Source organism: Papio anubis, chromosome 2 (assembly GCF_008728515.1).
Source record: "Papio anubis isolate 15944 chromosome 2, Panubis1.0, whole genome shotgun sequence".
Classification (NCBI taxonomy): domain Eukaryota; kingdom Metazoa; phylum Chordata; class Mammalia; order Primates; family Cercopithecidae; genus Papio; species Papio anubis.
This window is the reverse complement of record NC_044977.1, coordinates 81,728,547-81,741,989: the sequence shown is the minus strand read 5'-3', so window position 1 is coordinate 81,741,989 and position 13,443 is coordinate 81,728,547. Positions and strand designations below refer to the sequence as shown.

At 52.6% G+C, this 13,443-nt stretch overlaps 1 protein-coding gene across 5 annotated transcripts in view; it reads right to left on the bottom strand.

Moving 5' to 3' along the window:
* ACOX2 (acyl-CoA oxidase 2) overlaps positions 1-13,232 on the bottom strand; it is a 32,768-nt gene extending 19,536 nt beyond the window's left edge. Inside the window, exons 1-11 of one of the 5 annotated variants that reach the window (XM_031663228.1) lie at positions 13,123-13,232; positions 10,944-11,194; positions 10,357-10,519; positions 9,991-10,142; positions 9,443-9,550; positions 7,730-7,849; positions 7,289-7,404; positions 6,506-6,678; positions 4,830-4,992; positions 2,354-2,544; positions 303-482 (exon numbers count right to left, since the gene is read on the bottom strand). In XM_031663228.1, coding sequence (XP_031519088.1) covers positions 303-482; positions 2,354-2,544; positions 4,830-4,992; positions 6,506-6,678; positions 7,289-7,404; positions 7,730-7,849; positions 9,443-9,550; positions 9,991-10,142; positions 10,357-10,519; positions 10,944-11,103 — 1,526 coding nt within the window. In that variant the 5' untranslated portion in view covers positions 11,104-11,194; positions 13,123-13,232. Of the gene's footprint in view, positions 1-302; positions 483-2,353; positions 2,545-4,829; positions 4,993-6,505; positions 6,679-7,288; positions 7,405-7,729; positions 7,850-9,442; positions 9,551-9,990; positions 10,605-10,943; positions 11,195-13,122 lie in introns of those variants that run through there. The other 4 variants (XM_031663226.1, XM_031663229.1, XM_031663227.1 and 1 more) reach the window with 4 other exon arrangements.
* Positions 13,233-13,443: the final 211 nt, after the last annotated feature.

Here is a 13,443-nt window from a genome sequence, read left to right as displayed (position 1 = left end):
CACAGTAGTAGAAGGACATCACACCTCTGGGCCACCAGAGGTGGCCAGGATGGGGAAGTGATGGGGATCCATGGCTTCCACTACTGTGACCAGGATGGGGAAGTGATGGGGATCCATGGCTGATGCGGGAGACTTCCCCTCTCTCTCCCATGGTGGCAGGGACTGAGAGGATGGGGGAGGCTAGGCATGAGGTGGCTTTTTAGAACTGAATCCACGAATGTCCACCCAACGAATCCAAAGGCCCTAGTGTGGCATGGAGCCTGTCCCCAGGTGGGATGGCTGCTTTCTCAGCACTGGCTTACCTTGCTGCCACGTGTGCCCAGGCCGTGGTGTAGAGCTCCGGGCAGAGGAAGTCGGCTGCCCTCTGGGCTGGACACCTGGCCAGGTCAGGTGTGGCGAGATACGCGACAGATGGAGGGAGAGATCTCTGTGGCGTGGAGCCAGGGGACATCTGAGTCTGCAGGTAGCTCTTCACCAGAAACCTGGGGGGTGGAAGGGGAGGCAGGTGAGAGGGCAGAGACTCTGCAGGACAGCCCAGCACCCCTCACTCCCAGAGGCAGGCGAGTTCATGCTGGGTTCCAGCCTTCCCGTGGGAGAGCCAGGTCACCGGGCCTCCACCTGGCCTCCCTCCTGAGGATTCCCCCTTGGGCCATCCTGCCTTGAGGCCTGCAGTCAGGCACACCCCGGGAAACTGTAGAGCCGGGCCAGACACTCTCAGATCCTGAACAGAAACCCTTCTGTGATCTGAGCAAACAGAATTTTCCATCAGAATACTGCGATTTTGGGATTTATAATGACTTGTACAGTGACTGGGTGGAAATTAAATTTTCTTAGCTGAAAAAAGAAGGATAGAGGCAAGAATGCTAACAGGAGTAGGAGGATTATAGGTGACTCTCAACTGCTGCTTTAGGATAATCCAGTGGTTACAGGTTCTGGGCTTAGACAGCCCTGGATTCCCATACAGCCTCGCTGAGACCTGTATGATGAACGAAGCATCACCTCCCAAGTCATGGTTTCTCTGGCTCTAGGTGGGAGGACAGTTCTCATCTGATTGAGGGTTTGTGAAACGGAATGAGATGATATTTGTAGAGTGCTTAGCACAGTGCAGAGTACATAATATGTGCTATTGTATTCCTTTCCTAATTTGGAAAAAAATCAAGGAACGTTATACATTTTTAAAAACACAACAAATGTTGTTTTTCATATTTGCCAGTGAACTTCTTTCTCCTTGCATAGGGAAGCATTTGCCCTGTTTGGTCACCTGAGAGTAGGTGAGGATGAGGCTCTGTCAGCCTCCAGGGTCCACAGACCTAAGAGGGATGAAAAGAAATCGCTTGTGTGGAGGAGGCTGACTTGGCCATTGCTTGGAGCCTCTGTGTGCAGGCTCTGCACCAAGCCTAGGCGATGCTAAAGTGAGCAAAGTAGGGGTAGTCCCTGCCCTCAGGGAGCTCCTAGTCTAGTTGGAGAGTAGAGCTAAAAAGGTGAACAAAAAAATGAGACAACGATCGATTGTGAAACTGCTCCAAAGGAAACAAGGCCATGTTGGGTGGGAGGGGATCAAATGCAAAGGCCTCCTGGACAGAAAGAGGTGTGTGGCTGGCAGAAGTGAGCAGAGGTGGCTGGGTGTGGTGGCTTGTGCCTGTAATCCCAGCACTTTGGGAGGCTAAGGCAGGTGGATCACCTAAGGTCAGGAGTTGGAGAGCAGCCTGGCCAACATGGAGAAACCCCATCTCTACTAAAAATACAAAAATTAGCCGGGCATGGTGGTGTGTAGTCCTAGCTACTGCGGAGTTTGAGACAGGAGAATTGCTTGAACCCAGGAGGCGGAGGTTGCAGTGAGCCGAGATTGCACCACTGCAGTCCAGCCTGGGTGACAGAGTGAGACTCCATCTCAAAAAAAAAAAAAAACAAAACAGAAAGAGTGGAAGTGAGCAGAGGCAGGAGGTGGTGAAAGCATCATGGACAGGGAGGCAGGGGTCAGGTCACACAGACCTTGCAGGCCACAGCATAGAATATGTCTTTTTCCTACGAGCACTGGGAAGCCATTGAAGAATTTCAAACCAGAGAAAAATGTGACCTTCCCTAGGCTCTGAAAAGATCCCTCCAGTTGCCTGTGGAGAAGCAGGACAGGACAGAAGCAAGAGACCAGGGAGGGGTCTGAGGCTGTGGTGGAGGTGAGAGAAGATGGTGGCCTAGAAGTGGATAGATGAGTCATACTGGGGAATTGGACAGCTCCCAAGTGGCACTTCCCAAAGCCTGCTCCCTTTATGGGCATCAGACGGAACCCTCCACCCAACAAGCTTGGTGGGTCCCCAAGGGCTTGGGCAAAGGCCTGGGTCAGCCTGGACCTTACCTGGCCACCTGCAGGTAGAGCACTGTGTTCTCACCCTCATAGGTGCAGGAGGCCGACAATTTGGTGACCAGTGATGGCAGGCCACTCAGCTTTGAGTAGCCATGTCCGCCACAGGCCCTGCGGCACATCTCAGCTCCCTGAGTGCAGAATTCCGACATCATGGCCTTCATGCCTGTGCTCAGTGCGTGGAGCTGTGAGAACATGGAGGGGGGTTGGGGGGTGTAAGGGGGCCCCTACCATGGGGACCAACCCTGTGCACCACTTACTGAGCATCTACTGCATGCCCAGCTCAACTCTGAGGTAAGAAGTGTTTCCTCTGCTCACAACTTATTCTGAATGAGAAGGCGGGTACTCAGCTTATGTGACTCACCCAGAGGCACACAATTAGGCAGTGTAGCTGTAGGGGCATAAGAGCAAAGGAAAACCTGGCCTGGCCAGTGTCTCCAGGATTGGGAAGAGGGTGCTGCCTGGATTGGGCCCACAAGCCTCCAGGAGTTACAGATTTTGCCGGCATGGGTTTTAGAAAGCCCGCCTGTGAGGACGGGTGTCCACTGTAAGCCCACTTACTGGGTTGTTGGAGGGTGACAGGGTCTGAATGTGTCCACCTAAAATTCTTTTTGTATTTTTTAGTAGAGACGGGGTTTCACCGTGTCAGCCAGGATGGTCTCGATCTCCTGACCTCGTGATCCGCCCGTCTCGGCCTCCCAAAGTGCTGGGATTACAGGCTTGAGCCACCGCGCCCGGCCCTAAAATTCTTATTTAGAAATCCTAGTCCCCAAGGGTTAGGGCTAGGATTAGGAGGTATTGATGATTAGGAGCTAGGAATAGGAGGTATTATGATGGTAGTAGGAGGTGGGGCCTTCTGGAGGTGATTAGGTCATGAGGGTGTAGCCTTCGTGAATGGGATCAGTACCCTCATGACAGAGGCCGCTTCTGGCTGGGTGTGGTGGCTCACACCTGCAATCCCAGCACTTTGGGAGGCCGAGACAGGTGGATCACGAGGTGAGGAAATCGAGACCATCCTGGCCAATACAGTGAAACCCCGTCTCTACTAAAAATACAAAAATTAGCCGGACATGGTGGCGGGCACCTGTAATCCCACCTACTCAGGAGGCTGAGGCAGGAGAATCTCTTGAACCCGGGAGGCAGAGGTTGCGGTGAGCCGAGATTGCACCACTGCACGCCAGCCTGGGTGACAGAGTGAAGCTCTGTCTCAGGAAAAAAATAAAATAAAACAAAAAGAAAGAAAGAGGTTGCTTCTACCATACGAGAGCACAGCAAAAAGACAGCAGTCCATGAACCAGGAAGCAGGCCCTCACCTGACACCAAATGCGCTAGTGCCTTGACCTTGGACTTCCCAGCCTCCAGAACTGTGAGAAATAAATTTGTTTTTCTTTTTTGAGACAGGGTCTCACTCTGCTGCTCAGGCTGGACTGGATGGAGTGCAGTGGCACAATCACAGCTCCTGCATCCTTGAACTCCTGGGCCCAAGGAATCCTCCCACCTCAGCCTCCAAAGTAGTAGTTGGGACTACAGGTGTGTGCTACCACAACTGACTAATTTTTCAATTTTTTTTTTTTTTTTGTGGAGATGGGGGTTTCACCATCCTGCTCAGGCTGGTCTTAAACTCCTGGGCTCAAGCAATCTTTCTGCCCTGGCCTCCCAAAGTGCTGAGATTACAGGTGTGAGTCACCATGCTGGGCCAGTTTCTGTTGTTTATAAACCACCGCTTTATGGTATTTTGTTACAGCAGCCTCAACAGAGAGAGAGGCTGCCAGGCAGCAGGCCTAGTTTGAGATTTTGGTTCTTGAAGCCCCTGCCTATCTTTGGAGTTTTCAAGTCCTTGGGAGGAAAGTTGTGTCCCCTGATCTCTCTGTGCCTCAATTGCAGCTGAAAGGGTTAATGAGCAGGGCTTATAAAGCATGGTGCCTGGACAGACTGAATCTTACTGTATATGTAAGATTTACTTGAGACCTGTGAGCCAGATGTGTTTAGGAATCAGAGTAACTTTTGAATTGTAGAGAGGCCAAGTGGCATTTAAGGTACATTTTATATAATAGCCCAGTGGGGTTTGGGGCGGCTTTAGGGATTAAACACATTAATAATTTTCTCGCAAAATGTATTCACACTCAGAAGGATAAATCAGGTCAGTTCAGGTCAAACTGTGCCACCAAATGAGTTCCAAACGACTGTTTTTCAGAGCTTTTTGGGTTTCAAATACACATCGGGGTTGTGGACTTGTGTTCTCTACACTAGATGTGATTGTTTTCTCTTAGCATGTTTGTAGCTCTCTGGGGGCCAGTTGTGGGTAAATTTATATATCAGGGTGCCATTCACCCAGACGCCCTGGGATGCTGAAAGCTGGGAGGGGTGGGGGTGGGGAGTGCCCGCGGGGATGGGGCTGTGGCTGTTCCCCAGTGAGTGGAGCAATCTTAGCTGCCCTCCCAGCGCCTGCCCCTCTGCAGACAGCAGGTACCTCAGGCAGCAAGCTGAAGTCTCTGTTCAGAATGGCAGTGTAGGCGTGCTGGAAGAACTCCAAGAGGCTGACTGCCAGGAAATGGAAGGCATAACTGATGGCCAGCTGAGGAAAGAGTTTCTGCTGCTGCGTCTGGTAGTCCAGGACCTTTGCCTCTGGGTCACTGAAGGGAAAAGAACCGGAAGATTTAATCACTACGTGCCATGTCCACCTTCCCCTATCCCTGACACCATAAAAACCTTAAAAACAGACAGTTCCTTAGAACTCATTGCAGAACTTGAACTGACACGAGGCTGTTGATAATCCTTTAAAAATCCCATCTAACATGAACATCTATCCACACATTTCACTGCAGGAATATTGACACGTTTGTTGGTGGGTACTGCCTCCTGTTATGGGAGGCTTATAGAATTCCAGCATATACACGGTATTATCCTAAAACCTGAAAAGTTCTGAGATTCCAACGTGCCTGGTCCCAAGATTTCAGGTGAAGAGTTGTGGCCGTGCACCCGTGATGATTTGAACCTGTGACTCCACTGCCCGTGTGCACTTGCTGCGTGCTGAGGAATACATCAAGCCTAAACAATAACTCTTAGAATGTAAACTCGGGTTCAATGGAACCCCAAGGAAGGGACTGTGCCTGCCTTATCCACTGCTATGTCCTCAGTGCCTGAGACTATGTCCAGCACTTACCAGCTCACAGTAACTGGATTGAAAGAGGGTGTGATTACAAGAAGCCTCCTCTCTGGACAGCAGCTGCTCACCTGGCGCATCTTTCTCATGACCACCCTAGGGACACTTCTGCAGCCCAGATAAATGGGCCTCGGGCAGGATAGCAGCAGAAGCCCCTTCTTCCCAGTGGCCCTCTCCTGCAGAGAACTCTCGCAGCCCGGACTCCGAAGCCCAGGCCAGGCGAGGGCGCTGTGAGCTTGCCAGAGGAAAGGATCCTGGGCTGAGGGCCTAATGCACCTTACTGCATTTCACCCTCCACACCACCCTGAAAGGCCGCTTCTGCCACACCCATTTTGTAGCTGAGGAAGCTGAGGGATGAAGTGAAATGGCCGAGCTGAGTTCAGTCAGCCCTTGCTGTTCTGTGCTGTGGGGTGGAGGGAGTGGTAGCAACACAACCAATTACAACAAAAGGGATCCAGACATAGACATACCAGTCAGATGCTGACAGCACAGCTGGACAGAACGAGTTCAGCCACACACAATCGATACGACATTGGATTTTGCTAGGCTCAGCCTGACAGAATCAACTCAGCCAGCCACAGTCTGACGCAGCTGGCAACTGACTGACCCAGACCCGTCCAACCCCTCACAGCCACACAGAACACAGCCGGACTCGGACAGACACAGAGTCAGACAGACCTGGTGCTACAGGGCCAAAGGCACGATCACACAGAGCCCGAGGGGGCAGGCACTGAGGATGCAGGTTAGGCCAACTGGTCAGCCCTGTTAGAGGGAGCCAGAGAGACCTCTCTGACATGCCCAGATGGGGCCAGGCCTGTGTAGATTGTGTGTATGTATGTGTGTGTGTGTGTGTGTGTGTGTGTGTGTGGTGGGTGGCAGTGCCTGCTCCCAGCGCTCTGGCTCTGGCAGAAGAGTGTCGGGGGAGGCACTGTGGGACCAAGAGGCAGCATATCTGTGGTAGTCAGTCACTGGGCATCCCTTGCCTGGGCCGGAGCTGGGATTGGCGGCGGATGACCGAGTAGCGCGTGGCGATGACACAGGCCTTCTGCAGTGTAGGGAGGACCTCCCCTAACAGCAGCTCCACCCGCACCACCACCATGGGAAGGTAGTTGCTCTGTGCTGTCCCGAGTTTGATGTATGTGCCATCTGGCAAGACCTGTGTGGAACAAGGACGGGCACAAGGTCTGAGCCAAGGCTCCCCAGGATGCCCCTGCTTCCCCAGAGCTGTGGGGCTCCACACAGGGAGGGTGCTTCTCCCCTCAACTGGCGCATCTGGGGTTGGAATGTTAAAATACCAGGCCATTTCCCCAAGTGCCCTGCTTCACAGCGCCTCTCCTGGGACACCCCAGACCGCCCCACAACCCATAACTAAAGGGGTGATGCCTGGCAGAGTTGGGACCGCCAGAACTTCTGCTGGCATTCTGGCTGGTATCTGCTGGGCGACTGGCTGTGTCAGGCCTCACCGTGGGTAAATATTACGCAGGTCACCTCAGCTCTATCCTCTCCTGAGGCTGCCGCTCCACCCCACGACTGCTCCGTCAGCCTATGTGACGAGCATTTCTGCATGAGAAGTCGGAGGCTCTGTGTCCAAGATCATACTGCTCCTAAGCAGGGTTCACCCCAGTCTGTGGGACATCAGAGCCTCTCTTGGGGGAGGAGGTTATGTGGCCCAAACTCAGCTCTATGGAGGACCCAGACCCAGCCTGCACAAAGTGCAGGTCCCCTCTCCGGGAAGTACAAGTCCCCGTCCTCCCCAGACCTGTAACCTGTGCAAAGCGACTCAGCATGTTCTCCCTGGGGACCCGCACATAGTTCAGCTGCAGGAAGCCGTTGTCCATTTGATCAAAGTCCATCTTGGGCCCGATGTCCCCAACGATGATTCCTTGAAGGAGATGGAGATGAGGACACCTATCAGTTGAGAGACTGCTTGTTATGTGGCAGGTATCACACACACATTCCAAGTCACAGCAGCCTGTGACCCTGGGGTTATTGTACCTATTTTGCAGGTGAACAAGCTGAGGTCAGACAGATGCTAAATCTTGCTCAAGTTCACCTCACCAGTTAGCACCAAGTCTGTCCAGCTGGACCCCTCTCTGCCCAAGGGAGGCATGTCTTAGCTACTCCTGTGGCCCTCTGGGGCCCCAGGTCAGGGAGGCCACCTGGGCTCTCCTCCTGGTGGGGTCCTTGAGGGAGCATTATGGGCTCACCTGGCAGTGGGGTATGGTCCCGAAGACTCCGGATTGGCACAATAAAAGCGTGCATGCCCCGCCGGGCTCCTGAGCAGACCAGCTGGGCCTGGACCAGGGCATGGGTGGCTGACCGTCCCACTGAGGGCAGAGAGAGGAGAGGCCCGTCACAGGAAGACCTGCGCATTGCTTTTCCCAACCCAGACTCCTGGGGCTGGGGTTTTGGATGGGTACCTCTGGGGCCCTGAAAAGTCATTGATCAAAGAGAGGGGGGATTGCCCCGAAAGAACCAAGCAAACTTAGCAGTGACTTGGCAAAGGCACTGTGAAATGATTCAGCTTTTTTTTTGCCCCCCACCCCCCAACTATTAATGAATTACTCTGTCATCAACCTTATAACAATGAATACAGATAATTATCGTTTATCAAAATCCAGGCGGCGCTAGATCCTGTGATAGAGGCTTTCCAGTTCTCGCAGGGGAGAGAGGATGATGAGTCCCATTTTCCAGATAAGGAAACAGGCTCAGAGAGTAGAGTGACGCACTGAAGGTCACTGGCCTGGAGGGGCAGAGCTAGGATTCATCTGTACCCTGGTCTATCTGATCTTAAAGGGTGGTTTCTTTTGTCTTCATTTTTGACAGTAGTCATTTATTTTCTATCTCTCTTTCTCTCGTCACTCTCTCATCTCTCTCTCTCTCTTTTTTGAGACAGAGTCTTGCTCTTTCGCCAGGCTGGAGTTCAATGGTGTGAACTCAGCTCACTGCAACCTCCGCCTCCCAGGTTCAAGCAATTCTCCTGTTTCAGCCCCCCGAGTAGGTGGGACTACAGACACCCGCCACCACACACGGCTAATTTTTGTATTTTTAGTAGAGATGAGGTTTCACCATATTGGTCAGGCTGGTCTCAAACTCCTGACCTCACGTGATCCATTCACCTCGGCCTCCCCAAGCGCTGGGATTACAGGCATGGGCCACCGCACCTGGCTCATGTCTCTCTATTATGTCTCTGGTCTCTGCCTCTGTCTTCGTCTGTCTGTGTGTCTCTCATCTCTGTCACTCTCCTGCTTTAGTTGGACTCAGCATATTTGTTTTAATTTTTTCCACACAAGGTGTGGGTCCCCAAGTGCCACAGATGTGTCCTGGGAGGTGAAATTCTCAAGTTTGAGGAAGGGGAAATCCCTCCTTGGGGCTTGGTAAATCACCGAGCCTCAGGGACACTTGATGTGGCCGCCACCTGGTGGCCACAGCGGGAGGTACGGTGTTGGTGGCTTGATGGGGGCTGGTGGTGGGTGTGAGCCTTTCTGGGTGTCTGCAGCAGGGGCAGACAGGCGTGCTCTTTCCACTGTCTCATCACAGGGCCTGTGCTCTGGCTGGCGGCAAGCTCTACCAATAACTCAGGAGGTGAGAGGAGATGTGAGGAGTGCCTGGGACTAGACCAAGTGTGTGTGTGTTTGTGTGTGTGTGTGAGTGTGAGGCCTTGTCTCTCATGGATTGTCTCCTCTATTTCAAAGTTCCTTTGGGGACTTTCCAGCCACTCACTAATGAAATGTTTAACATCCCACCTATTTTACAGAGTGAGAACTTGAGGCTCAGGGAGGTGAACTGACTTGCCCAAGGTCAGCAGCCTAGAACAGAAAATCAATCTGAGGTCTGTTGAACCTCAAAGCCAGTGCTACTCTGCCCTCCAATATTTCTATCTGGGGAGAGATAAGGAAGGGGGTTGGATGGATACTCACAGTCTCCAGGCCACCATTTGGTGGCAGTCAGCGTGGGGCTGTGTATCACAAACTCCTGGGTGGCTGCGTCATAGGTGGCTTCAGTCTCCAGGCCCTGAAGATATGTCCCTTAGGATCAAGGAGGGATGTTAGAATTGGCCCAAGGTGGGGTTCTTACCTGGGAAGCTGCTTCTAGGTGGGCCTGAACTCTTAGGCATCAGTGCGGTACCGAGTGTGGCTCAGCTCCCAGCTGTACGTGCAGGCAGTTCTCCCCTTTCATTTGTGGGCCGTGTGGGGATCACACAGTCCCCTATAGCCAGTCTGTGACAAGGGATGGCTGCTGATGTTTCCAGAAGGAATGACTTGCCCCACTGGGAGCTCACACAATATGTGCAAATTAGAAGGCAGCATCCCTTCCTCAAGACCCTTGACTGCCATCTGCTGGAATGTTTTCATATTAAACATATGTCCCTCGAAGCATATGAACCTGTGACTACCGAGATGTAAATGGACCCTCTGGAGTTTTGCAGTGCACAACCTAAACACCACATGCAGCAGCCCTGGCTCACCATGTCCCAGCTCTGTCTGTGCATACGTTGCGATGATCTGGATATTTTTGCAGAGTGGGTCCCATTTGGCAATCTGTTCCTCTGAGCCCAGGCTCCTGAGGGCTTTCAGGAAGACTCTGTGTATATTTAAAGCCACATCTCCAGAAAGGGCTCTGTTGGGGAGAGATGCTATAGTTGAGTGGCCTATTGGAGACGGGGGCCCAGGTACCCCCTGCCTGAGCAGAGTACAGGAGATAAAGGGCACCTGGCATCCTGGTTTCCCAACAAGTCTTCCCTTTGTTGGGGGAAATGGCTCATGGGGCTGGGGGGTTTCCAGGTGATCCCAGGTGGATCCCTCTCTAGTGGGGCTGCCCCAGGAGTGAGCACCTGTAAGCATAGCCTAATTCACGACCATCTTCCAACCAACCCAGGCGCTGTGCTATCAACCGGATGTGGAATGCCCTCCGCATGGCAGCCTTATAACGCTCATTCTGGGTCATGAAATAATTGTCCTTACGGCTAAACTCTGGGTAACTGTGGATGATGCTCTCTGCAGAGACAGAGAATAGAGGGCTTAGGGACCTGGGTGAGGTTTCTGGCACCTTCAAATCTTCTTACCCACTTGCTTCATGGATCTGGAAAGGAAGTCAGACATTATTGTTATTTTACAGATGACAAAACTGAGGACCAAGGTGGGAAAGTGAATTGCCCAAGGTTACAAAGCTATGCAGTGGCAGAATTTTAGGACCAGAATCCAGGTCTTCTGCTGCCTAGGACTCTTCTATCCCCCAGGTGGGCTCAGGCAATATTGACATGTGAAGATTGTCTTTACAGTTCAAAGGAATGAATCTCTAACAGTGGAATTTCAAGGCAAAGTTTGTTATTTGAAAGCAGGACTGCTAATGAAGGAGATTCTTCTTACAAGAGAAGCATGGGGCATAAAGCAGATGTCCTATTCCCCAGCTTCCCCTTACCAACTTTCCTCCGGAGAGCAGTGTTCTGGGCACCTCCATCAAGGATGTTGGTGAGCCGTTCCACGTCAAAGGACTGCATATACCTCTCGCTCTCCATGTCGGGGTGCATTTGCCTGCTCCAGGTATCCCCCAATGACACTCGGTGCACTGGGCTGCCCATCCTATCCTGGATCTGTCTGGTGACTGAGGTGAAACACTTCCGACCCGGCTGCTCCGAGGGTCTGCTCTCAGTGTTGGTCAGTGCAAAGAACCTGTGTGCAAGAGGAACTGCCTAGGGCTGGGTGTCAGCCAGGGCTGGTTGGTAGAAGAAAGACATCCCTAAGTACCTGAATCCCACTCCACCTCCACACTCTCCCTGTGGATGCTGGCTGTGGACCAGGCACTATGTGCATGGTAGGCATGGTATGCAGTCATTGCTCGGTACATGTCTGTTCAATACTTGTTAAATAAGATTGAACAGGGCCTGACCCCAAAGATTGGGCTCTATCCACTGCAGTTCGTGTTACATGAGTTGCCTAGGGAAATCTTCACAAAAAAGTCAGTGAAGGTTACACCTGAAGAAAATAATCCTGGAGAGGCTGAGTGGCCCCTAGCCACACAGCTGGAGACGGCCAGGAGTTGGATGGGGTCTGACCACAAAGCACATGCCTTGTCCATACTACAGCTCCACTGTGGAGGATTACTGAGGGCACCTTGGTCTCATTCAGCTGCTCATAAGTTCTAGGATCATTCAGCCCCATTTCTATGAGCCCTGCAGGTGTATTGTGGAACTGAAAGGAGGAAACCTGCTCCCTGACTGTGAAGTGTTCCCCTAGAACCCCTGAGTGTCTTTCACACCCAGGTTGGGCCCTGTCTCCTCCATGGCAAATGCTTGGCCTCTGAGAAGCCCCTATTCCTCCACAGTGAGGGAACCATAAGGTGCAGTTCATCCTATTTCACAAGTCTCTTGAGTCCATCTGCTCCTTGCTATCTCTTTGGCTAGCATCCAGGCCACTGTCATCTCTTACTTGGCCTCAGTGTCCCTTTTATCTGTTCTCCCAGCTGCCAGGTGAACTCTTGAACTGCAGATCACATTGTTTTCCTCTCCTGCTTGGAATCTGCTCCTTGGGGCCCACTGTTAGTGGAACGGAGTCCTTGCTGTGTTTACCCACCTCCCACTCCACTCGCCTCTCTCCTATGTCAACTAACTGCCACATCATCCCTGGCCTCCACTCACTCTCTTCCTACCCTTTGCCCCTGCTGTTCTCTCCGAACAAGGTTCAGCTCCCTGGTCCCCGGAGTGCTCTAGGGTTAGGGACAAGTTCTTATTTGCTTACATGTTCCTCCCACAAGGCCTGGGAGGCCAGCTCTACATTTCCTAGCTTGCAGCAGGCATGCTGTAAATCTTTCCTGCAGTCTGCCATGCTTTTGATTGCCCTTCCTTCCTGACCTCAACCTGACAGATGCACTGCAGTTATTACCATTTTATGGGGAGGATGTGGTGGGCCTTGGAAAGGGAGGAGACTTTATAAGATCATGCAGCCACATGTAGCAAGTGAAATTCATACGCAGGCTTTCAAACCAATACCCCTAGCAGGGCTGTGGGGGTGCTGGTAAGGGCTCCATCCTCTGCCCCCTGGAGTCCTGCAAGCGCACCTAGTGTGGCTCCTCTCTTCCTGCCTCACCTCTTTTCCTTGCTCTGTTGCCACTACCTCCTTGCTGTTCTGAATGCTCCAGCCCTCCCTGCCACTGCCAGCTTTTGCCGGGGTAGCTCCCTCTGCCCAGAACACCCTTTCTTCAAATGTCACCAGGGCTGTTTGCATTGAACCTCGTTTAACCTTAAAGAGGCCACCGTCTTTAAAACCAAGCCACCTCCCCCAGCATTCCCTGTCCTCCTCACTCTGCTCTCCTTTTTCTCTTTTCACTTACCCTCTTCTGACATTTGAGATCATTTACTAATGTCATATGTTTTTTGTTTACTTCCATCTCCCTACTAGTAACACAGAAACTGCAAGAGGGCCAGGATCTTTGTCACTGTCCCGCTGTGACCCTAACACTTAGTGCAGGGCCTGGTTTGCAGGAGGTGCCCAGTGAAGAAAGCCTTGCTCAGGGTCTCTCGGAGCTGCAGACAGGGTCATCACGGGGGCGACTCTGTCCTCTGGGGTCTCCCAGTCCCTCCCCACCCGAAAGCCTGGCTCACCTGGCTCCCCTCTGTCCTGTGTCTGCACTGTAGGCCGGGCTGGCCTCTCCCCGGCTGTAGGCCACAGCCTCTCACAGGCTTGTGGTCCTGCCCTTCTCTCCTCCCACAGAGGGGCTGGAACACAGGAGCGGAGAGCCCTGCTTGGCCAGCACTCCGCCTGTCCCGGAGTGCAGAGCTCCCCTCCCTCCTCCCTCTCTTCCTGCATGGGTGTGACCTCTGTGCCAGTTGCTGGGGCTGCTCTGGGAGGACTGCTGGGAGGTTGGAACCCTTCCTTCTCAAAGCCAGGGATTCCTTTGACACTACTTGTACCAAAAAGCTGTG